Raw genomic sequence first — 25572 nt, forward strand, 5'->3', positions numbered from 1 at the left:
AACACTAAAAATTTCAGAAATGTAAGCTTAAGTTGATTATAAGCATGCAAAATCCACTTTAAAATTTAGCCATTATGAAAATGTTAACTTCTAGGTTTTGTTTACTGCAGTTTGCAGAATATGTGAGATTTTAAGAATACTGTAAAATTTAGAGCTAGGTACTACCTTGGCTATGGTATTACTGTCATTCCACCATAATAATTAAAATTCTGAACATGCTCAAGAGTGTTTGCAATTCTGTCGAGTACAACATAATGAAATATACTGCACTGGCTGGTTAGAACTATATCTTGAATACTTGCACATTCCTTACCTTTTTGCCTCTAATAAGGACAATTCTTTAGAGCTTTGGGAGTGTAGAATTTTCTCAATTTTTTCAACTGATTGAATAACTTGAATAAGTCTCAGGACACACATCTGTAAATAAAACAATATTTATCATCATGTCCATCTCCTATTTCAGTCTCCATTTTCTAATTAACAACTCTGAAAATGGTATTGGGGCCATTTTTCATATTTTCAGCTGGAAGTTCCTTAAGAATCTCAATTGGTTTAGGAGAACAAAGAGGACATGGGAAATTACAGACCAGCTCAGCCTAACTTCAACACTTGGAAAGATATTGGAACCAATGATTAAATGATCAATTTGTAATTACCTAGAAGACATTAAGATTACAAAAAATAGCCTCCATGGATTTGTCAAGAACAAATCATGTCAAATCAACTACACTTCCTTTTTTCATTGTCCTGGTAGATAGAGTGGACACAACAGACATGATGTATCTTGATTTTAGTAAAGCTTTCATGTAGTTCCACATGACATTCACTCACTCACTCATTCGAAACATAGTCAAGCTGGAATTACTATGAAATGTACTCACAACTGGCTGAAAGACCAAACCTAAAGAATAGCTATTAATGGTCCACTGTCAAATTGGAGCATATCTCATTTGGTCCTGCCAGGGTCAATACTACTTCTGTTACTATTCAATATTTTTATTGGTGAGCTGAATAATGGAGTGGAAAGCAGGCTTATGCAAATCTGCAGGAAACTCCAAGCTGGAAGGGTCTGCAAGCATTTTGGAGGGCAGAATTAAAATTCAAATGAACCTTGACATACTGGAGAATTGGTCTGAAATCAACATGATAATAATCAGTAGAGACACCAAAGTTCTATACTTAAGAAGAAAAAAAAATCAAATGCATAACTACAAAATGGGGAATAACTGGCTAAGCAATAGTATTGCTGCCAAAGATTTGGGGTGAACAGTGGATAACAAAATGAATAAAAGTTAACAATGTGATGCAGTTGTGAAAAAGACTAATATTCTGAGGTACAACAACAGGACTGTTGTTTGTAACTCACAGAAGTTATATCTCACTAACTGAAACTGGTGAAATCTCAGTCTACAGAAAAGTAACAAAAATGACAAGTAGTTTAAAAAACTTGACCTATGAGGAAGGTTAAACAATTGGGCATATTAAGTCTAGAGAAAAGTTGACTGAAGAGGGACGTAATACAGTCTTCAAATACGTAAAGAGCTGTTATAAAGAGGAGTCTGATCAATTGTTTTTCATGTCCACTGACAGTAAGACAAGAAGTAGCTGGATTACTCTGCAGCAAAGGAGATTAAAGTTAGATGTTAGGAAAAAACGTTAACTATAAGGGTGGATAAAGTCTGGAACAGGCTTCCAAGGAAGACTGGAATCCCCATCACTGGAAGTTTCAAGAACAGATTAGACCTGTCAGGGATGGTCTAGGCCAGTATTTCTCAAAGTAGTCTGTGAAACCACTTTGAGAAACCTGTTAACTGGCCGCACCAGTTTGTTTATTTACTGGCACCGTGGCCCTGGAGCCTCATGGCTCCTATTGGCTCCATTTCACCCTTTGCAGCCAAGGAGAATTGCAAGGCTCTGTGGCTGCGGCACCAGTAAACAAACAAACCAATGAGGCCAAACCACTTTGAGAAACAACTGAAGAAGAACTAATAAGCCTAGACCAGTGAGGGTCTGGACTTGATCACTTTGAGGTCCCTTTCAGCCTCACATTTTTATGATTCTACATAGGCAGAAAGGCTGGGAGTATGATGGGCTCAGGACACACATTTGCAGTGGGTGAATGGTGCAAGAGTGTTGTGGCAGAACACTGGGGATGTGGGGGTGCAGGAATTTGGGGATGTGAGAGGCTCAGGACAGGGGGTTCCAATGTATGATAGGCTCAGATTTGGAGTCGGGGTGGCGGATACAAGAATGTTATGATGCTGTGGGCAGATGAGGACTCGGCCCCAGTTGGGGGCTTGTTGGCCAGGCTTCATTTTTAAATAAAATATTATGTCAAACACAATGTCAGCATCGTCTTTATTTAGGAGAAGGGCAGGTAACCTGTTTGAGTCAGGGGTCACTGGCCCACAGAAAAGTCAGTCAGGGCCACACAAGTGAGATACAAAAACACAACCCCTCCAAAACCCTCAAACCTCACTAATGTGGCCCAAACTGTACTTGTGGGTGCTGGGGCAGGGTGCCAATAGGTGCTGGGGCAAGGAGGAGAGCAGCCCACACACTATCGGGACCTGGTGTGCAGCTGCAGAACTGTCCCCCAACCCCACAGGAAGCCCATGCTACTTCCGTGGTCCCTGGAGGTAGCATCAGCGTGGCCTGTATCTTGCAGGTGGGGGACAGCGAGGGGGGGCCCAAAGCCTCACAATCGACTGGTCAAGCCTCCAGGATTATTCCAGGAGTACCACGGTACTACATTTATATTATACGGAAGATTACACACCAGTATTAAACTGAAATAGCAGTGCAGTCTTTTTTATAAACGAAAAGTGAAGTGTTAACAATAGAATTGATTTAACAATGATAAAAGGAATTTGGTACAAGAAGAAGAGTGGTGGTCAATCAATAATAATCCTAAAAGATTGCAGGGGTCGCCAGGCAATGGAGGTCTAACTCTTACATGTATAAAAACAGTGCACAGTACAATGTGGACAGACAGCCATCTTTCTGAATTTCTTATTTTAATACAGTTAATGGAGAGAATACATAATTACTTTAATCAGTGTATTTTCTTCCCCCATCTATTTGTCTGTTGTACCTTTTTTCTTCTGATGTCCTCTTGTTTAGACATACGTTCATCTACTGCCCGAATTCCTTCACTTACACATGACTTAAGGCTCTGAAAGAAATATGAATTAATTTAGAATATTTGGCTTAGTGATATGGAAAAAATGAAAGATTAAGGAGATATCAACTTGTGTCAATTAAAAAAAAAAAAGAAGGCTTTGGTTGTCCTTAAGAACAGTTATTTTTTGTTTGCTTGTAATCATGTTCCTGTTTTTAACTGAAATACAGTGGAAACAAATATGCAGGACATGAATTGCTGTAAAAAATAATATTTTCAGTTATTCTTAAGACCTATCATACTGGGTCAGACCAATGATTCAGTATTCAGTATACAACAGTAGTCAGTACTTAGAGCTTCAGGGGTATATACAGATCATGGCAGCTGGAGTGAACCACCCTGTCTTTCTCTTCAGGCATACGACAGTCAGAGGTTAGGGGGTCACCCTGACCATAAGGGTACATTCCTGACAATCTTAACTCAACCACCGACAAACCTATTCTCCATGAGCTTATCTAGTTCTTTTTTTACCCAGTTGTACTTTTGGCCATCACAATATCCCATAGCAAAGAGTTTCACAGGCTATGTGTTGTGAGAAAAAGTACTTGTTCTTGTTTGTATTAAATCTGCTGCCCGTTGCTTTCATAAGAGGATCTGTGCAGGAAAATGCAACATCTCTCTAGTCACTTTTTCCATACCAATCATGATTTTACAAACTTATCATATCCCCCCTTAGTAGTCTCTTCTCTAAGCTGAGCAACCCTACTCTTCCTAGTCTCTCTTCACATGGAAGTTGTCCCATAGCCTTGATCATCTCTGTTGTCCTTCTCAGAACTTTTTTAGATGGGGTAACTGTAACTGAATATATTATTCAAGATGTGGGTATACCATGAATTTAAGTAGTGATATTATATTTCTGTTTTATTTTCTATCCTGTTCCTAATAGTTCCTCATATTCTATTTGCTTTTTCACTACTATTGTGCACTAAGTGCAAGTTTTCAGGGAACTATCCATGGTGACCCCAAGATTTCTTACTTAAGGGGTCTAACTTAGCTGTTACATTATGTGTAGCTGGGATTATTTTTCCAAAGTACATTATTTTGCACTTAACATTGAATTTCATCTGCTATTTTGTTGCCCACTGACCCAGTTTTGAGAGCTTCCTTTGTACCTCTTGAAATCAGTTTTGGACTTAACTATTTTGAGCATTTTTCAATAATCTGTAAAACTTTGACACATCATTATTTGCTCCCTTTTTCAGATCATCCCTGAACTGCACAGGTCCCAGAATAGATTTGGGGGGATCTCATTGTTAACCTCTCTTAAATTTACCTAAGTGCTACTTGAAACAAATAGCTTTCAGATAGGAGAATGATTTTTTAAGTTGACCATGTCCCTTCAGCTTATGCATTATTTAATAAAGTAAATGTACTAATTTGAAAGCAGTACACATGTACCAAAATGTGATTTTGCTTCTTAGAACTAAAGGCAATATGTGGATTTAAACAATTTTTTCACCATGATGGAAAGATATGATACTAGCACATGCTCATTTTTCACCTCAAAGAGCAGAGGTTAAAACTCAAGTTTTCAACAAAAATCCTCTAGGAACTAGGGATATTAAATTTAGATTAATTAACTAATCAAATAGTTGATGGGATTATAACTTGCTACAGTTCAAAAGCAGAAGCCCTGCAGGGAGCATGGGACCAGCGGGGGACCACTCTGGCCCCACAGCAGTGCCTCAGCCTTTGAAATGTACAAGAGCCCTGATGGGGCTCTTGTACATTTCAAAAGCAGAAAGGCAGCAGAAGCGGCACAAGCAGAGACTGCTTCAGTTCCTGCTCATGCTGTTTCCGCTATGCCTCTACCTCCCCTGCCCCCCACAGAGACGGTGATGGGAGGAAGTAGCATTTTAAGCTGGCTCCCCTCAGCACCGGCTCCTGCTCCCCCCCATCTTGTTGCCTCTCTCTGATAGAAGCAGCAAGGGGTGAGGGAAGTGACTAGTCGCATCACTAGTCGACTATCCGATAAGCTTCTGCTTATAGGATAGTTGACTAGTCAACTAGTCTCTTACATCCCTACTAGGAACAGCTGTGAAGAAGATTTTTACCAATATGTTTCAGCTGCTAAATATGAGTTACGCTGCTAAATGTGAGTTACGCTAGGTGAACTACTGTAACAAAGGTCTTAAGGAGAAGGGGAGGAAAGATTTCTTTGCGGCTAATCCATACAACTGGGAGGGATGAAAAGTGTCTTCTTTTCCTGGCTCTGCTGTAGACATCCTTAATCCAGCTGTGCCTCAAATTATATGTAAAATAATGCTAACTCTTCTCCATACAGTGTTTTTGTGAGGCTTAATTAATTTACCTCTTTAAAGCACTTGATGTCCTTGGATGGAAGGCATTACAGAAAATATAGAATTACAACTCTTATATCACACCGGTCCTCTAAAACAATGAACAGGAAATGATGTCTTACATTTTTCATTTTCAAAGAGAAGACTCTGATAAACAATTACCTACTCAAAGAATTTAAAAGGCAATTAATGTGATACAATTCATGCTGTATCTTAAGTTCACCAGACCATTTTGACGTTTATATGGATTATTTCAAACATACCATGACCTCTTCTCGTAACTGTCCCAAAGGTACTGAAAGCTGATTGAGGGCCTTATCCATGCCAACCTAGAGAAATTATCAAAAGGTACAGTTGGGAAGCTATTTGATTATAATATTTGTTTCACCTAATAATAATTCATTATTTTCTGTATCCATTAGATACAACACCATCTTATAGAACCATACAATCCTCACAAAAGGAGTTATTTCCTCCTGATTCATACTCAGTAGTGATATGCTAAGATCAATTTTTCAAAGAAAACACACACACACAAATCAGCACTACTATTTATCTCAGCCGTGGAGAACATGAAGAAAAATGAAGAACTACGCAAACAAGATATGAGTACTATTCATCCCAGTGTACTGTACAACATATAGAAATGCAATAGCCAAAAAATGTGCGTAGCTACCCAAACTTGAAATTTATTTTTCTATCAGCAAATTCATGTAAATCTGAAAAATGAATCATGGTACTTGGTCAGCTGGATTGAACTGCTGACTGTTACATAGTCTGCATATTTATAAGTATGGCCATTTCTGGAGAACTCATAAGAATTTGCATCACTCATAATTCATATTTGGAGCTTTACATGTACATGGGGCTTTTCACATTTTAATTCATATTTCATATTTGGAGCTTTCATAATTCATATTTGGAGCTTTACATGTACATGGGGCTTTTCACATTTTAATGAGGTTGAGGAATTCTTAATTATTTTCTACTGTCAAACTAAGTGCATTATCTTTAAAAAAAAATCACAATTATTGCTTTTCTTATTGAAGACTACACAGAAAGTAGGTAAAGTACATATAAGGGTTTTCTAGAAATTCTCAACCTGAGGGGCAATAATTCAAGGATTCTTTATTTAATATGCCAGGAAAGAAACACCTTCAGTATTTTGCAGCATAATTAAAAAAAAAATCACACTAAAACACACAAACACATAATTGAACTTGAAAACTTACGAGATTTGTTGAAAGATTAACGAAATCTGCATAGTCCTTGTTTATGAGTTCTACCATGGCAGTTTTAAGGAGTTTGTAATAGAGCTCCAGATCATCTCTGAGCTCTTCCAACTGGACCCGCTTTCTGCAGTCAGACACAAAGTGATCAACATCGAAGTCTGGCTGAAAATGAAATCAGCAAAGAGATAGAAGGATGTAAATAAAAAATATACCAAAGAAACAGAAAAGAAATGGATCTTTCCTGTAATAAAGCATTCTACATGCAACTAAATGGTTGAACATATCTGAAGCAAAAAACCCAGGTTTGCAGGTAACTGATAAACCTACTCTAGAATCAGATTTTACCTTTCTGGGATGCTAGGCTCACAGGGACAGATGATACTGTCTTTTGATGTGTATTACGCTACTGTATTATCCAAACCCCTTTGCTGCTGCTGTAAACTCTGCCTATTAGTTTATCTGAAAATATGCTACAAGTACAACTCAGAATGTCAGTGGCAAGGCCTCAATGGGAGGTGAAAATGCCAAGCATTTTTTGGAATCCACACTATATGCAAAATTTATGCAATTTAGTTACTTTAGAGACTGAGAAGTCTCTGAGACTGCTCGAATGTCATTTGGGAGCAGTTATAAACACAGGCCTCCCTCTCATAGAAACTGATAAATGTTTTCAGAGACTAGCCCTATTAAATTTGTGATGCTTTTTATGCACCTATTTTCCAACAAATTATGTACTGTATTATCCTCCCTCCTTTCTACCCTAAACAATTAACTGCCTTGACTGTGTTTTTATTGAAATGTCTTAGGCAGAATTGGAAAACCATACATAAACATCAATAAAAAAAAAATCTCATCTAATCTAGAGACTCCAGATCTGAACAACCTATACTAGAAGTGTCTTTCAGAACAAAAGTCAATATACACTAAGCAGATTGGAACTTTACTGTCCCTCAATTATTACATTAAAATAATGAGACTCTAGGCCAGGGCCAGGGCTACTCAACATGCGGCCCGTGGTGTGGTTTGGGTTTACATGGGGCTCAACACATGACCCGCGGGTAGGAACCAAAACAAAAAGTAGTCAATATAATGGTCTCCTGTTGATATGAGTTTTAGTAGTTAAATTCCTGGACTGTCATTGCTCATTAAAAGTACTGTCATACTGTTGGAAATCGGATAAATATTGCATTTTATTAATATCAGCAGAACAGACTTAAATCGGGCTTGTGTGTTGTGTAGTTTTGCCTTAATCTTTGTATTCATGCCTGTCAGTGTGAAAGAAGCTATTTGCATATATATAAAAATCACACTTAGCTGCTGCCCTCAGCATGTGCTGTATCCTTCTGGCCCCCGGGGCTTCCAAAGTTGAGTAGCCCTGCAGTTAGGCCAATGTTTCACTTCTCATGTTCAGACTAAGTCATCCATTCTAACAATCAAAATCACTTTCATGTAAGCCCTAGACACTCAGTTTGTTTTCTTTTCATTCTAGTGATTTACAAATACAACTGCAAAAGCTAGCAACTCTGATTAGGATAAAGCATCTTTTGTCACCACAACAAAAAATACTTCAAAACTATCCTCATGGGGTGATTCCAGAATCCTGTGCTCAGAAGTCAAAGTCCAAAAAGGGCAACTTTGTTTTTCCTCCATCCAAGTTAACCACCACCACAAGGGTGAAGAACAAGTTGCCCCATAAAAAAAAAAAAAGTCTACCTTCTGACAAGCACAGGTTACCGAAAAAAGCGTTTCTAATTTCCCAAATTCAAGGTCTCAATTCTTAATTTCAAGGCACTGAATAGCCTTAGCCCACTACCTAAAAGATTGTGGCCAAGAGTGTCATTCCTTTGACACAAGGGAACCTTCTACAATAGAGATGAAGTTTCTGTCCCAGAGACAAAGCTTTCCTTTGGGGCCAGCCCTAAACTGTGAAATGAACTCCCACAGGCACTAAGGATCGCCATAAATCTCACCATCTTCAGCTTCATGTGGAAGATGCACTTATTTTATCTTGCCTTCTGGGATATAAACATTCAGCAAGGTAGGTGTGTGTGTGTGTGTGTGTGTGCATGTATGTATATGTATGTGTGTGTGTGTGTGTGTGTGTGTGTGTATGTATATGTGTATATGTGTGTGTGTGTGTGTGTGTGTATGTATATGTGTATATGTGTGTGTGTGTGTGTGTGTGTGTATGTATATGTGTGTGTGTGTGTGTGTATGTATATGTGTATATGTGTGTGTGTGTATGTATGTATGTATATGTGTGTGTGTGTTTCCAAAACCCTCACCTGCACATATTTCTGCCCCAGGGGAGGGGGATGAGAGAACAAACAGGTGACATCACTTGTGTTGCTTAAGACACTAAGGAAAGCCAGTCAGGTGATGCCACTGGCCCCCCGACACAGCCACCCCCTTTGCCAATGCATCAGTCCATTGCTCAGGGCCCACGGGGCCCACGGGTGCTTTGCTGATTGCGGGACGGGGGTGCGGAGCAGGCAGGGGCCCTGCCCCGTGGCGGCCCCCAAGGCAGCGACTCGCGCCGCGCTCCAGTCAGAGGCGGGTGCGCAGCCCAACCGCTGAGAATTCTGCCCGTTGATAACAGGCCGCTCCCCCTCCCCCCCCCCCCCGCTCGGAGGGGAGAGAGACCAGAGTGAGCCTGTCACCTCTGCCAACAGCCCCCCCCCCCGCGCAGTCCGGCCGGGGGACCCGTCACTGCTCCGCTGGGGAAAGGGGAGGCCGCTGCCCCGGTCGGGAACTCGCCCCCCCCGCACCGGCCCCCTGCCAGACACCCCCCGCACCTTCATGAACTCGTCCTTGTCGAAGCAGAGGCGCTCGGGCCCGCGGGGCAGGCTCATGCCGCGCGCCTCCATCCCCGCGCGGCCCCGGCTCCCCGAGCTGCAGGCGGCGGCGCTTCCGCCAACACGGCACCGACGAGGCGCCGCCGGCCCGAGCGGGCGCCACAGGCGCAGGCGGCCCCTAGCGGCTCCGGGCGTCACTGCAGCGAGCCCCCGTCGCCACGTGGCTCAGCCCAGTGCCCCAGGCCGGGGAGGGGGAGCCCCGCGGCCGGGCTGGGGCGTCCCCCGGAGCTCCGCGACTGCACGCGGCGTGGGGAGCGATGCTAGCGAGCGCCGGCGTCGGGCAGCAGCACTTCCACCCTCCCGCCCGAGCGATGCCTCTGCCAGCTGACACAGCCAGGAGGGATGCGAATGGTCAACCCGTGAGCATCACCCTTCCTGGGTTCACTGGCCCTGGCTGGAACAGATACTCCGCAAGATAGTTCAGTGCAAAGCAGACCGAGAAGCGCCGTAAACGGATCTCACCAAACTAGGGGACAGGCAACAAAATGGCACATACAGTTTACTGTAGAGAAATACAAAGTAATGCACACTGGGAAAACATAATCCCAATTATACGTCCAGAATGAGGTGTACTAAATTAGCTATTAGGACTCAAGAGAGAGATTTTGGAGTTGGTGTGGATAGGTCTCTGAAAACATCCACTCAATGTGCAGCAGCAGTCAAAAAAGCAAATAGAATGTTAGGAATCATTTAAAAGGGAATAGACCAGGCATGTCCAAAGTCCGGCCCGTGGGCCAATTGCAGCCCGTGTTCCGGTTTAATACGGCCCCACAGGTAATTTGGCAATATCTATCTTTTATGGCCCCCAACGAATCCATATGTATTGAGATGAATACATTGTAAAATCTCAGTTAATGTCAGTTGGTCTAAATCAGTTATAAATATATTTGGACACAACATGTATACTTGGTGTTATGTTCCTGTTCATATTTTTTGAACTTAAAAGTTGACAGACAACCTTTATTACCAATAATATGTAATGTACTTTACAATGTTCCTGACATATATTTCAGCTTCCTGGATTTTTTTTTTTCATCTGGCCTTCAGATATGAAAGGCAGAGTGATTTAACACCTGTTTAGATTTGTCATCCATGTGACGAAATGAAAAGTATGCCGTTTGCAATAAACTTTGCATAAAATAGTTAATTTGCATTTAATTTTAATGGTTCAAAGAATGTCAGGCAAAACGGTCGGCCCTCACGCATGTTCACTTCATCAAATCTGGCCCTCGTTGAAAAAAGTTTGGACACCCCTGGAATAGAGAATAAGACAGAGAATATCTTCCTGCCTATGTTTAAATCCATGGTATGTCCACATCTTCAAGACTACATACAGATGGGCTACGTCTACACTGGCCCCATAAAACGGAATAGTCATGCAAAGCAGGTAAGTCAGGATAGGGAAATCCGCGGGGGATTTAAATATCCCCCGCGGATTTAAATAAACATGTCCGCCACTTTTTTTCCGGCTTGGGGAAAAGCCGGAAAAAAGCGTCTAGACTGGCCCGATCCTCCGGAATAAAGCCCTGCTTTCAAGTAGGAATAAGAGATCCTCCGGAAAAGGACTTTATTCCGGAGGATCGCACCAGTCTAGATGCTTTTTTCCGGCTTTTCCCCAAGCCGGAAAAAAAAGCGGCGGACATGTTTATTTAAATCCGCGGGGGATATTTAAATCCCCCGTGGATTTCCCTATCCTGACTTACCTGCTTTGCATGACTATTCCGTTTTATGGGGCCAGTGTAGACGTAGCCATGTGGTTGCCTTATCTCAAAAAAAGGTATCTCGGCACTGGAAAAAGTTCAGAAAAGGGCAAAACAAAAATGAGTAGGAGGTTGGAATGGCTGCCATATGAAGAGAGATTAAAAAGACTGGACTTTTCATTTTAGGAAAGAGGAGACTAAGGGGGTATCTGAAAGAGGTCTGTAAAATCATGACTGGTGTGGAGAAAGCAAATAAGGAAAAGTTAATTTGTTTCCCCTAACACAAGAATTAGGGATAGAGATGCAGCCATGTTAGGGGTCACCCAATGAAATTAATAAGTAGCAGATTTAATACAAACAAAACGAAGTATTCCTTCATGCAATGCACAGTCAACCTGTGGAACTCCTTGCCAGAAGATATTATGAAGGCCAAGACTGTAGCAGGCTTCAAAAAAGAACTAGATAAATTCATGGAGGATAGGTCCATTAATGGCTATTAGCCAGGAATGGTGTCCCTAGCCTCTGTCAGCAACTGGGAATGGATAACAGGGGAGGAATCACTTGATTACCTGCTCTGTTCATCCCTCTGGGGCACCTGGCATTGGCCACTGTTGGAAGACAAGATACCAGGCTAGAAGGACCTTTAGTCTGAGCCAGAATGAGACCTCTGGGTGCTAATATAATGAATATATACAATAATAAGCACTCCATGGGGACCATGCAATTTACCAATGGGAACTGATGCAGAATAGTTAAGAGTGTCGCATAATGAGCTGGTTTCAGGATTCATGAGTACTGATCCTGGTTCTGCCTTTAGTTTGCTAGACTATACTGGGGTGGTGCAATGGAGTAGAAGTACAGGTTGAAACTCTAATATCTGGTACTCTCTAGTCCAGCAGGACCAGCGTATTGCTGGACCAGAGAACCAGCTGGGAGCGGAGGTGGCCAGGGTCAGAAGCAGAGCCCTGGCTGGTGGCAGCAGGACCAGAAGCTGGCAGCACTGCCCAGGCCAGCAGTGGGGAGCACAGCCCCATCCGAGGCTGGCAGCAACAGAGCTAGCGGCAGAGAATACAGCTCTGGCCAGGGCCAGGAGCCAAGCTCAGTGGCCAGAGCTGGTGCCCAGGAGTGGGGTTGACGGCCAGGAGGGGAGCCTTGACCTCCCCGGCCTGGAAAACGCCCCGGTTTGGGACCATTCAGATCCCAAGGGCTCTGTGTCAGCCGACGGTCAGGGCAGTGAGTCCCTTATGACCGGCTGAAGTTCTTTTAAATTGTGCTTGGTTCTGTTACAGCAACTGAAGGAGTCAGGTTAAAGCTTAAACAGTTACTATTTATTGTTACAGGGTAAACTTAGTTGTTAAATGCTACTACTGTGTTACAGATAACACAGACACTACAAAGGACAGGACAGAAATTACACTAATAAGTCACTTACAGGTACCATGAAACCCTTTGGTTCTCTGAGCTCTTATTAAATGCATGCAAAATAGACACATAGCAGGTATATATTCTCACCCCTGAGTTCCAGACTTGGCGTGGCCAGCGTCTTTCTCTCAATCCCTCGGGAAGAAGTAGGGCGAGGTTGGGCGTCCCACAGACCTCGGGAGACAATCAATACCTGCCAGCAGGTATAGATGATTGGAGCTCAAATGGGGTGGGCTGCTGAATCTCTTTTATACCCCTTGGGTCATGTAGGCTTCTTCCTGGTTTCAAGTGGCCAATTAGGAAAAATGGCTTTGAACACCAAGTTTCCCACGAAGGGTGCAAAGCATAATTTACACCTGGGAAAAATGCAGACAATGGGCACCTCTGGTATGTGATGGGCGAAGATTCCTCTCCTGGGACAGTGCAGGCGTGTCAATTACTGGTACTAGCCATCAGGGCGACGGGAGGCCCCGGGTCGTCAGCTAGCCCATTTACTGTCTGGTTTCTGTTTATGGTAGAGTCAGGGACAGGCAGCACACCTGTGTTCCCAGGGCATCAAAGGCTGACTGCCTTTCTCTTGCTCTCTGGGGGGGTGAAACAAGATGGGGTTCGTGGAAAACCAAGATGGGGTTTGTGTCTGGCTACACTCTGGTCCAGGTGAGGTCCAACCTGTATTAAATATGTAAAAGAATGGTGAGGATAGACAGTTTTATTGTACAGGTGGGTTTATTAGACATTACTGTAAATCTTCTGGAGGTATCTTTTCTTCACTACTTTTTTACCATGACTACTCTACATTTCTGTTATAAGCCTCTGGTCCATCCCTCTTCCTTTCCCCCTTGCTTTACTTGTGTGGCTGTTCCCATTCCTTGATTTTCAATCATCAATCGCAGTCAGGTGGACTTTTTAAAATGCGGTTTCATGCCATCCTTTCTAAACTGTAGGGAAATAGTGCTTTGAATAAACTCTTTTGGGAACCTTCCAACTCTGTGTCCTTAGTGGCAAAAATTGATTACTATATGCTTCTCTTCCTGGGACCCTTAGAGAGAATGAAGATGGGACATCTGAAAGTCATTTAAATAACTTAGAATTAGCACCGCTGCCAAAGTAGAAAGGTTGGGGGGAAAGGAGTTACTTGCAGACTGCATGGAGGCTGATCGTTTTTAAAGATCTCAGTCTTGCTTCACATCCTGGAGGAGAGGACACTTTAAGGGATGCACATTGACATGATTCAGTTATACTAAACATTATTTATTACTTTCCTGAGTGCTGCCAGTGACCAATCCACTAACTTGGAAATGCTTCTATTCCAACATACATTTGTTAAATGAGGAAGTAAAGAAACCATGAACCTCTTGTCTCAGTCTTAAGGTTTCCCTGGGTGTTATTTTTACTAAAAAGCATTGCTTGCCAGGGACATTGCGTACGATTTAAGATAAAGGGCAGAAGTACAACAGCATGCTGCATGTGGGGATAGAGATACTAAAATTAATTCATAGGAAGTGCCTAGGCTACCAAAAGCCTCCAGGAAACGTAGACAACATTAGACAAAATGATGGACTTGGTGCTGACGCACTTCTTTGAGCATAGTCCCTTAATAAAATGATATTTCTGCCACTGCAGTGCTTGGCTCTCTGCCCAACTTGTTAAAGAAAAATTTCTATTTTGGCTACTTCCTGTACTTGTTTAAAAGAATGAACTTTAATTAAGAAACTTTAGTTCAAAGCAAAGGAAGATGTTTCCCCACTACTAATACTTTACTTGCATCCATTTTTTCCCCTGTTGACCACAAAGCACATGATAGTAGGCAAAGTGGGTCCAAGCCTGCACACTGAGGTCAGGCAGCAGGGAAGGTGGCGAGTGCTGCCCCAGCCCTCCCCCTCGGGAGGAGCCACCTCGGGAGGAGCTGCTGTCAGAGCAGTGCCATCCTCTTCTGGTAAGTCCCCCTCCAACTTCCCAACCCCCTGCCCTGAGCCCCTTCCCCTCCGCCCTGAATCTTGCACCCACCTGCCCTGAGCCTCCCACCTCCTACCCACTGCCCTGACTCCTCCACCCCACCCTTTGCTCTGAGCTTCTCACCCCCTGCCCTGAATGTGCATCCACTACACCTCCAGCCCCCTACCCTGAGCTCCCCCACATCTCCAAGCCCTGAAGGATCTGATCAATGTCGGGGAAATCTAGTTTTATATAAAGTTAATACAATAGTATATAGGATGTGAATAACAGGCATGCATTTGGTAACAGTAACCACTAGATGAGTTGAATGTAATATTTATCATATGAATCTATGTTTATTACACCATCACTTGAGGAAGTTATGGAAATGACTCAACAATGCCATCATTGTCTAAACTGGTTTCAAGTGGGGTTTTAACAATGGTTGTAGTGTAAAAGGACAATGTCTCTTAAAGCAATGTCAAAGTTTTCCTGGTAGGGAAGATAATGAATCATCTTTATGTCTGTGAGGTATGTTCAAGGCGATATTACCAGTAAAAGGATTAATCCTACAAATGTGACCTATACTATCTATTTATGTTTGTCAGCCGACGGTCAGGGCAGTGAGTGGTGTGTGTGTGTGTACTATACACCCAAGACTTCAACTGCTGAGACCGGGGTCCCTTGCAGTGGGCAACCTGGAAGAGGTTGATGGGCGCCCCAATAAGTGTACAGGAAGAGCTTATTACACTTCAGATTTCAGTTGCTAGAATTCATAATTCCTTCGCAGCGGGCAGCCTCGGGGAGGCTGAGAAGCGCCCCAACGGATTTTGCCACCTGGGTGTGACACAAATCCAAACGCCCGAGCTCTTCCTATACTGTGTATGTACTATACACCCGAGACTTTAACTGCTGAGACCGGGGTCCCTTGCAGTGGGCAACCTGGAAGAGGTTGATGTGCGCCCCAATGAGTGTACAGAGAGAGCTTATTACACTTCAGATTTCAGCTGCTAGAATTCACAATTCCTTCGCAGCGGGCAGCCTCGGGGAGGCTGAGAAGCGCCCCAACAGATTTTGCCACCTGGGTGTGACACAAATCCAAATGCCCAAGCTCTCCCTATATCTGTCCCTTTATGACCGGCTGAAGTTCTTTTAAATTGTGCTTGGTTCTGTTACAGCAACTGAAGGAGTCAGGTTAAAGCTTAAACAGTAATAGGTTTATTAAAGAAGCTTATAAATCATATGGTTGCAATGGCTATTGTTCTATTTCTTAACTGCTAGCAAAATATAGATCTTAAAAATGGTTACAAAGAAGATAAAGATAGAAAAATAGAAATAATGGTACCAAGTAACAGCTTAATCGTTAAAGAGCTTTAAGTTTGTGTACACTTAAGACAGAGGACCACATCCAGGTACAATTTTTACCCCCTTCTGTGCCTCTTGACTCCAGCGTGTCAGGCCAGGACCGGTCCCTCAATTCCTAGGAAAGACGAAAATACGAGGTGGGCGTCCCCATAGAACCTTGAGAGGTCAAACAGCTAACCCGACCAGCAGGTAGAGGGTAGAATGACACTCAAAAGAGAGTGTGCTGCTGTACCACCTTTATACTCATGGGGTCACGTATTTCTCTTTCTTATCTGTCATGCCAAATGGGGCTGGTCTGTCTTTTGTGAGACCACTTCTTACAAGGGAGTTGTGAACTTAATTTACACTTGTAAGAGCGATAACTAAATTGGAATTACTGGGGATTCTTTTCTCAGTGGGAAATTCCTCTCCCAGGGACTGTGTGTGTGTTCGAATCAACATGGGTGCCAGCCGGGGCAGTTCTCGCAGCCTCGAGGCCAGCTTATTGACTTAATCACTCTCTCTCCACATATCTGTTTTTTCAGCTTCTCAAGATCAGATGAGCCAGCATAGACTATGCTGATTTTACTGCTCCTTCTCTGCCCTGTATGCTTCAGAGAGGCAAATAAGATGGATGATATGGGGGGTTGGTCTGTCTGGCTACAATGTTACAACAGCACTCAAAGGCTATGTCTAAACTACATCCCTCTTTCGAAAGAAGGATGTAAATTAGACAGATCGAAAGTGCAAATGAAGCAGGGATTTAAATAATCTGTGCTTCATTTGCATAATCGTGTCACAGCATTTTAAAAAAAAAGGGTATTTCGAAAGTGAAACAGCTGTCTAGATGCAGTTTTCGAAAAAAGCTCAGTTTCCAAAAGATCCTGTAGTCCTCATTTTTTGAGGAGTACAGGATCTTTCAAAAAAATGTTTTTTCCCCCGAAAGAGCCACATCTAGATAGTGGTTTCACTTTCGAAATATCCTTTTTTGAAAGAACGCTGTGACATGATTATGCAAATGAAGCATGGGATATTTAAATCCCCGCTTCATTTGCACTTTCGATCTGCCTAATTTACATCCCTCTTTTGAAAAAGGGATATAGTTTAGACATGCCTAAAATGTGGTAAGATTTCTATAGGCATATAGGAAGAAATAATCTTTGCTTCAAGAATATTACAATCTATATCAAAAGACAAATCAAGAATTGAGGAAAGGGATACACCATCTAATAAAGGCCAATCTAGCTGACTAGCCCACATCTTGAAATATATCACTTTCCATTCTCCACCCCCACTAAGCCATTAATTAATTTTAATTAACTGTCACAGTTTATACTATTGATTGATTTTCTTTTGTAATAATTGTCTTTTCCTTTGTCTGTTTGTTTTTTATTTTATTTTATCATTTCCTATTTTAATTTTTAGTCATTTTTACCTTTCCTTATTCATTAAACCACAGGTAAAACTGCCAGTGGCAAAACTAATTATGTAAGCAGTGTCTTTTCTGGTGCTACCTTTATGGGATCCACAGAAGATATAACAAAGCCCAGTTCCACTATCAGTTACACTGGTATAACTCTTGTGATTTCAAGTGGACTGTACTAATGTAACAAAAAACTTGACCCCAATAGGCATTAAGTGACAAAGATGTGGTTGACTGGATTTTATACTTTGGCCAGAGGAACCAGTCTCAAGCTCATCTCCCTATCCCAGGGTGATCAGTGGGTTTGTTTACTCAAGGAAAACTTACAGGGATAATGTTCCCTGTTTTCACACAATTTTCTTTAACATAACAGGCAATGATAAAACAATGTAAGTAACGAAAGGTGAACAACAAGGTAAAACACTAAGTACTCCCAACTGTAGTAAAAGAGGATCAGCTACAAACAGGTTTTGGTGGTAACACAGCCTGGCACAGGATAGACTAATGGAAAGAAAAATATTACTTCTTTACCATCTCTTGTAGCTTTTGGTAAATGACTCACACCAACACATCTGAACTCTGGATCCATGCAACACTGGCAAGTATTGGAAGCAGGCCCTCGGGACAGGTAGAGGACTACTCTGTTCCTTCTTCTTCCATAGATCTTCCTCCTTGCACTGTTGTGGGTGGGTGGGAGCTGAATATTGGAACAGCAGGTGATAAGTTTTTCTGTGAGTAAGGTGAGTTACTTTCTCAATAACCCTTGGCTACGTCTACACTGGCCCCTCTTCCGTAAGGGGCATGTAAATTTCAAGAGTCGTCGTAGGGAAATCCGCGGGGGATTTAAATATCCCCCGCGGCATTTAAATAAACATGGCCGCCGCTTTTTTCCGGCTTTTAAAAAAGCCGGAAAAGAGCGTCTAGACTGGCCCCGATCCTCCGGAAAAAGCGCCCTTTTCCGGAGGCTCTTATTCTTACTTCAAAGTAAGAATAAGACCCTCCGGAAAAGGGCGCTTTTTCCGGAGGATCGGGGCCAGTCTAGACGCTCTTTTCCGGCTTTTTTAAAAGCCGGAAAAAAGCGGCGGCCATGTTTATTTAAATGCCGCGGGGGATATTTAAATCCCCCGCGGATTTCCCTACGACGACTCTTGAAATTTACATGCCCCTTACGGAAGAGGGGCCAGTGTAGACGTAGCCCTTGTGTGATACTAATGGCCTATCAAGTGAGCAACAGTACTAGCTACCTACCAGCAACAGCATATGCTACCTTCAAGATGGGCAGCCCCACCTGACTGGCATACTGGACTTTTATACTATCTAGTTGGACAGGTGACTTGCCAGTTTCCTCTCTTTGGTTGGAAAAGGCACCAAAGCTCAAAAAGAGCTGGGAAGGATGCCCAACATGCATTTCAAATTGTCTTTAGAAGAATCCAGGATGGCGCATGAAATTAACAGTAAAATAAAGAAAAAAAATCCTTTATAAAGCCACAGTTGAATATGAAGGATAACAACTGAACCAAAGATGTTCAAATGGAGAGAAAAATATTTTTAGGTTTAAAGACCTAAACATTGGCAGGCAACATACTGAATAAAATCAAATTATAGTATTTGGGCAAAAAGCAAACACACCTTTATGAGATCTGTTCTCCTAAGAAAGGTCAGATTTATCTATTAACGATAATCTGCAAATATCAAATGCAAAAACCAAAACATTTGCTAAATATGCTGAATGCAGTATTGCCAACACCAACCACTCAAAAATCTCAAATCTCCAAAAAAAGTCATGACTTTTGCTTAGAAAAAAACCAGGAGATTTTAAAATACAGCAGACTTCCGATAATCCAGCACCTTTGGGACCGAGAGGGTGCCAGACTATCGGATATGCTGGAGTATCAGGAGGTACTCCGGCAGGGGGCTGTGATGGGTCTGGGGGGGGGGGTCGGGTGGGGAACAGCGCGGTGTGGGGCGAACCGGGTGCTGGTGAGGGGCGGCGCTGCGGGACCAATCTGGCAGCACCCCAGCTGCTCTGCCCCAGGCTTCCCTAAGTCCGCCGCTGGTCAGTTTCAGCAGCGGCAGACTTGGGGAAGCCATGGGGCAGAGCATCTGGGGTGCTGCCAGGCGCCAAGCAGGGGGGGTGAAGGGCGGTGCTGCAGGACCAACCTGGCAGCACCCCAGCTGCTCGGGTCCATGCCGCTTCCCCGGGTCGCAGCTGGTCAGTTTCAGCAGTGGCAGCAGCGGACTTGGAGAAGCGGCACGGAGCAGCTCCAATTGTCCGGCTGGCCGGAGCACTTCCGGGTTCCAATTGGTGCCGGACTATCAGGAGTGCCGGACCACTGGATGTCAGACAATTGGAGTTTTACTGTAATACATACTGTGTTGTTGTTTTTTTTCTTTTGCTTTACAAGATTTTTACATTATTTTCTTTACAACCGGGAGGGCTACAAACTTACAAAAAAGTACTTGAGATTCTCATTTAAAGCACATGACTCCAGGATCTAGTGCTTCAAGAAACAGTATTATGAATTTCACAATATATTTCATATCTCCAAAGTATCAATTACTCCAAGCAACATAACAAAGATGAGGCATTGGCAGCACTAGGAGTAGTGTTGCCATTTGTTTCTTTCAGGTTCCTGACCATTGCAAATTGTTGGCTCTTGCTTCAAGCAATGACCAAGCATGCACTATGCTGATGTTACAACCTCCAATTCCATAGTAGTTTGGGGACAGGACAAGGAACTTGGAATCCAGAAGCTTTAATTCCAGCTCTGAAACTAATTTTTTCTGTGGCCTGAAGAAATTTACTTAACTTCTACCTGCCTCTGTTTCCCCATCTATAGCATGACAATAGTGAAATATACCAATTTCAAAAAATTCTCATGAATTACAAAGACATTAAACACTTTGAAGATTAGATTGCAAGGTGTTTGGAGCTGGGACTTTTTGTTCTGTGTTTGTACATTACCTAACACAGTGGTCCTGGGACATGGCTAAGGCTCCTAGTGATTATGGTAATAATAATAAAGATTGAAAGTGTTAAATAAATTACTAAGGATTATTATAATCATTTAGTTTTAGGATTGCCGGATGGTTTAACCAAAATACTGAACACCCCCCTTTTAAGAAACGCTTTTGAGGATTTTTGGCCCTAACCGGCTGCTGGCGGCCACCCACCATCTTGCCTCCCTGAGCCGGGCCGGACAGCTCCCCTGCGGAATCCGGTAAGCACTCGGGATTTTCGCTTTCTGTCCAGGAAAAAAAATATCAGAAAATACCATTTTAAGTGTCCGGTATTTTCTGAATTTTTTTTACTGGACAGAGGGCAAAAATACTGGATTGTCCAGTTGAATACTGAACACCTGGCAACCCTATTTAGTTTGGATAAGAACCCCAAGCTAACTAACTTGGAGTCGTTGATACTGGGCTGAAATTCACAGACATGCCAACTTTGTAGTGTTCTTTTTTATCACAACCACATCTGTTCCTATCTGGAATCAATAACGCGGACTAATATAATGAAAAATGTAAAAGACTGTGGGGAAAAAAATTCTCCTAAGCTCTACTTAAATTTGGTTAACACTCTGTGTGAACTTGAGAGGCAGCTCCTTTATGTGAATAATCATATGTATCTGAGTAAGTTTTGCCCAGTCCTACAACAAAACTAAAGGTAGCATGCAGTTTACTTCCAACAAGAGTTTTGCCTCCTCATACAGATGGCAACTAATAATAAACACCATCTGCTGTAAATGAGGTTACTCTCTTAGCAACCAGTTAGATTGGGCTACTGTTCAGCCTCCTGTTTTCTATACTAAGTACCCACTGGCAGTTCAGTTCACAACAGTCAGTGATCAGAAATGAAGTGACAGAGAGAAATGCACTGAGAGACTATAGAGCAATTTCTGTGAGCTCAGTAATTGCTAACGTTCCAGAGACCATAGTCTTGAGACCAATGTAAAGGTTTTGCTCTTCCCAGTGCCAAAAACAGCAGTAAACAATAGGCTACATTCAGCCAGACTATGATGGGGTGCAGTCAGAGAAGACCCCTTCGGGCTGCTTCCCCGTGTGCTGACAAAGCCACTGACACTTGCCTTCTTGCTCTGAGGCCTCTCACCGCCCTGTCCTGCTGGGCCAGATTTCCTGGTCTTCTCCAGACGAAGCACAGAGCTGAGATCACCACCCCCTCAAAGAGCAATGCAGACAATGAATCACTTCAGCTCTGAGGAGAATGCAGTTCCAGGCACAACATTCAAGAAAGCAACCACGTAATGGATCAACCCCCCAAATAAATCCATCTTCCACTGTGTGCGAGTTTTATACATTGAAAGCCTATTCCAGGGTATGTCTACACTACCCCCCTAGTTCGAACTAGGGGGGGTAATGTAGTCATACGGAGTTGCAAATGAAGCCCGGGATTTGAATTTCCCGGGCTTCGTTTGCATAAAGCCGGCCGGCGCCATTTTTAAATGCCGGCTAGGTCGGACCCCTAATTAGGCTTCCTAATCTGAAGTAGCTAGTCCATGCCGCATGTAACCGCGCGGCACGGGGTCCGACCTAGCCGGCATTTATGCAAATGAAGCCCGGGAAATTCAAATCCCGGGCTTCATTTGCAACTCCGTATGACTACATTACCCTCCCTAGTTCGAACTAGGGGGGTAGTGTAGACATACCCCCAGTAAGCCCCATTTAAGAATGAAAGGAGGACGTACACGCTGATTGCTCCCCCAGGTAGCAATTATTTACACTTGGCTTGATAGTAAATAAAAGTAAATATTTAATACAAACAGTAGGATTTAAATGGTTGCAAGTGAAAACAGACAGAGCAAACTAAATTACAAATTTAAAATAAAACACAAACACACTGAAGATTATTGAAATTTACCCTAAAACTATTTTTATTTCAGCTAAAACTCCACGCCAGGTAAGATCTTTTTCTCCTTGGGGTCACCGGCTATTTCCTTAGGTTTGTCATGCCAGCCAAAAACCAAGAGACTGAAAACTTTGCATCTTAAATAGACTTCCTTTTTGGCAGGAACTTTATTTCTACATTCCTCCCTTCCATGAAAAGTTACCTGGTCAGACCCTGCAAGTTGAGGTGGTCACATGTGTTCCAAAGACCAACCATTGCTTTGACAAAAAAGACAAAGAAGGCTCTTATCAAGTGGTTATTTTGATTACCCAGATGTTGAGATGTCTTGAGCATTGGAATCAACCTCAATGGCTTTCATTTGCACATTTAAAAACACAAACCATTCCCTCTCCCATATTTCTAACTTTACACACAAGAGTGATACATACACAAGATATGCAGACCCAGAAGATTGTGACCTAAAAATTAATAGGTTATATGAGGTATTTTGTCCAAAGTATCTTTGAATTATGCATATGTGTACCCATAAGACCAGTAGTCCCCAACATTTTGGGGCTGCCGGGCGCCCGGGGGCGGGGCCGCGCATGCGCCGCGCGCAGGGCTGGATTAAGGGGGGAACTAGCCGGGCAGCTGCCCGGGGTGCCAACCTATAGAGGGTGCCTGATGGCAGGTGTAAGGGCTGCGTGCCCGGCCGCGTGGCGCCTCTTAGAGCTGCCATCAGGGTACCGCAGGCCCGACTGCAGCTGTAAGGTGTGCAGTACGCTGGGGGGCGGGGCCACGCACCTGGGGTTCGGGGCGCAAGAATGGCTTGGGCCGGCCCTGGTCACTCGGCGGGCATACATAAATGCCCCGGCGGGTGCCATGGCGCCCGCGGGCACCACGTTGGGGACCACTGCATAAGACAATCTCATAAAGCTGGGGGGGGAAGGGGTTACACACAAGAGACTATATTCAGCCCTCACATTCTTCTTGTGCATCTGAAATGTAGGCTGCATGTGATGTAAACTCACTCACCACAGCAGGGCCAGAGCAGCATCACAAAGTGCTTGCAACCACGCTCTGCTGGGAGGTGCTGAGAGCCAGCTTAGAGAAGAAGTCTGCTCAGCAGGGGAGATATCAACACAAGATGAGCTGTAAATTAAAGCTGCCTGTCCCTAGCAGAATGTTTGTGGCAGAGAGGCAGTGATGCATTCCATTCACTTTAGGACTCCCCTCCACAGTGAATATCCCAGCTTGTGCAGCTTCCCCCTGGGTGCAGTTTTCTTCACCAGCCGGCCACTGATTTTTCCATTCCATTCGTGTTTCATTATTGTATTGCCAGATGATTACAATGTGTCAAATTGTTTAGAACAGCAGACACAGCATAGAATCTTTTCATGCAAAGCTTTGACACCTGGACAAGACAAGGAGGTTTTCTGGAAGAAACAGGCCAGAAGTAGAACTGGTGGATCAATAGTTACCATTTATATTGCAGTAGTGTCCAAGAGTGCTGATCAGGAGTCAGTAATCATTGCGCTAGGTGCGGTACAAAATGAAAACATTAAAATAAATTTGTAAACAAAGAGCTTGAATCTGATCCATTGCCTCAGGAACGGTCATACTAGCCTTTATTCAAAATACCTAGACGACATTCATGAAAACAATACACATCTTGAAAGTTTCGAAAATTCCTACTGGAAGTATTTTAGTTGCTACTAGAAGATTTACCTGGCATTGCTCGGGTCCTTCAGAACAGGGGGATATGAGTGTGGAGGGTGCAGGAGTTGGGGGGCGGGAGAACTCATGGGATAGGGGTGCAGAAGTCAGGGCAGCAGAAGGAAGAGACTGGTGGGGCTAGGAGGCTTGAGGACTGTGATCAGATGATTTTAGCAGCTCTCTACTGGATTCACGAAATGAATCCAATCCCAGAGCAGAAACAATACCATGTAACCAATCACACACCACAAATTGTGAGATGTCAAGCATTGTGGAGAATGGTTCATTAACCACACATTCTCATGTCTGTAGGGTTGCCAGGTGTCCGGTTTTGAACCGGACAGTCTGGTATTTGAGCTTTCTGTCCGGGAAACAAATTGAGAAAATATAAATGTCCGGTATTTTCTAATTACATTAGTTTTATTATTATGAGTATCAGCACGTAGTTGCGTACTGCCTGGCTGGTAGACACGTTCATGCTGCATGAATGTGTCTACCAGCCAGGCCATACGTAGCTACTCAGTAGAGAGGAGGGGGGGAAATGGGGCCGGATACAATCCCAAGGGCCGGACTCACCCGGATCGTGCACAGGATGGGCAGCACCCTGGAATCTGCAGGCTGCTTCCCCCCTGCTCTTCCTCCCCAGGTAGCCCCGCTCCCTTCGACCTCCTCCCGGCCAGCCCTACTTCCTACCGTCCGGTTCCCCCTGGGCCAGCCCCGTTACCCCGACCCTCTCCTGGCCAGCCCTGCTCCCCGCTGGCCAGTCCCTCTCCCCAGCTCGCCCCCTGGCCAGCCCTGTTCTCTTTGACCCCCCTCCCGGCCAGCCCCACTTCCTGCCAGCCGGTTCCCCCCCAGCCAGCCCTGCTCCCCCCCAATCCTCTCCCAGACAGCCCTGCTTCCTGCTGGCTGGTTCCCTCCCCCACCCGCCCCAGTCCGCTCCACTCTCCTGACCCCGTCCCGGCCAGCCCTGCTCCTCTCCCTGCTGGTCCCTCCTCCCCCATCCCGTTCTGAGATCACATGTGTCTGGTATTTTTTTGAAACGCATCTGGTAACCCTACATATCAGCAGATCACATCTGCCATGGTGCCCTGGGTAAAGAGGTGATCTAATGTTGGAAGACTGTAAACCAGGTAGGATGCTTTCTTCCATCATTACATAGAGAAAAGCAGATAAACCTGGAGTTCACTGAAAACCCAGTACCTCACATTTGTTAAATTAGTGATTGATATACCCCTATAGGAATACTGTGCAGCGATTGTACTACAGGTTGAACCTCTCTAATCTGACACTCTGGTCTGGCAGCATCCGTGGTCTGGCATGCTTCTATTTAGCTGGATGTCTGCTTTTCGTGGATGTGGCCAAGTTTCCTGTGGTCCTGTAAAGTTTGTTTACAGCCACCAGTCCTGACTTTCAGAGTTCTGTGCTGTTATTTTAGGGTAATTTAGAGCTAAATGTCTTGTAAGAGATCAACAAGCAGTGGAAGTGCTGCTAATGCTGCTAAGTGTAATCATGTTTTTTATGCGTTATCTGATTATTTCCTTGTGCCAATACAGTAAAATTGTGTAACACTCACACGTAGTTATGAAGAGAGCTGAGAAGCCTTGGCTAGGCTTAGGCT

At 43.7% G+C, this 25572-nt stretch overlaps 1 protein-coding gene across 1 annotated transcript in view; it reads right to left on the reverse strand.

Annotated features, from left to right (window-relative positions):
* Positions 1–9677, reverse strand: part of COG2 (component of oligomeric golgi complex 2) — a 36212-nt gene extending 26535 nt beyond the window's left edge. Inside the window, exons 1-5 of the mRNA XM_075924714.2 lie at positions 9509–9677; positions 6714–6875; positions 5745–5810; positions 3095–3175; positions 314–417 (exon numbers count right to left, since the gene is read on the reverse strand). Coding sequence (XP_075780829.1) covers positions 314–417; positions 3095–3175; positions 5745–5810; positions 6714–6875; positions 9509–9580 — 485 coding nt within the window. The 5' untranslated portion in view covers positions 9581–9677. The remainder of the gene's footprint in view (positions 1–313; positions 418–3094; positions 3176–5744; positions 5811–6713; positions 6876–9508) is intronic.
* Between the last annotated feature and the right edge of the window lie 15895 nt (positions 9678–25572).

This window comes from Pelodiscus sinensis, chromosome 3, assembly GCF_052426305.1.
Source record: "Pelodiscus sinensis isolate ZL-2025 chromosome 3, ASM5242630v1, whole genome shotgun sequence".
In the NCBI taxonomy this organism is placed as follows: Eukaryota; Metazoa; Chordata; order Testudines; family Trionychidae; genus Pelodiscus; species Pelodiscus sinensis.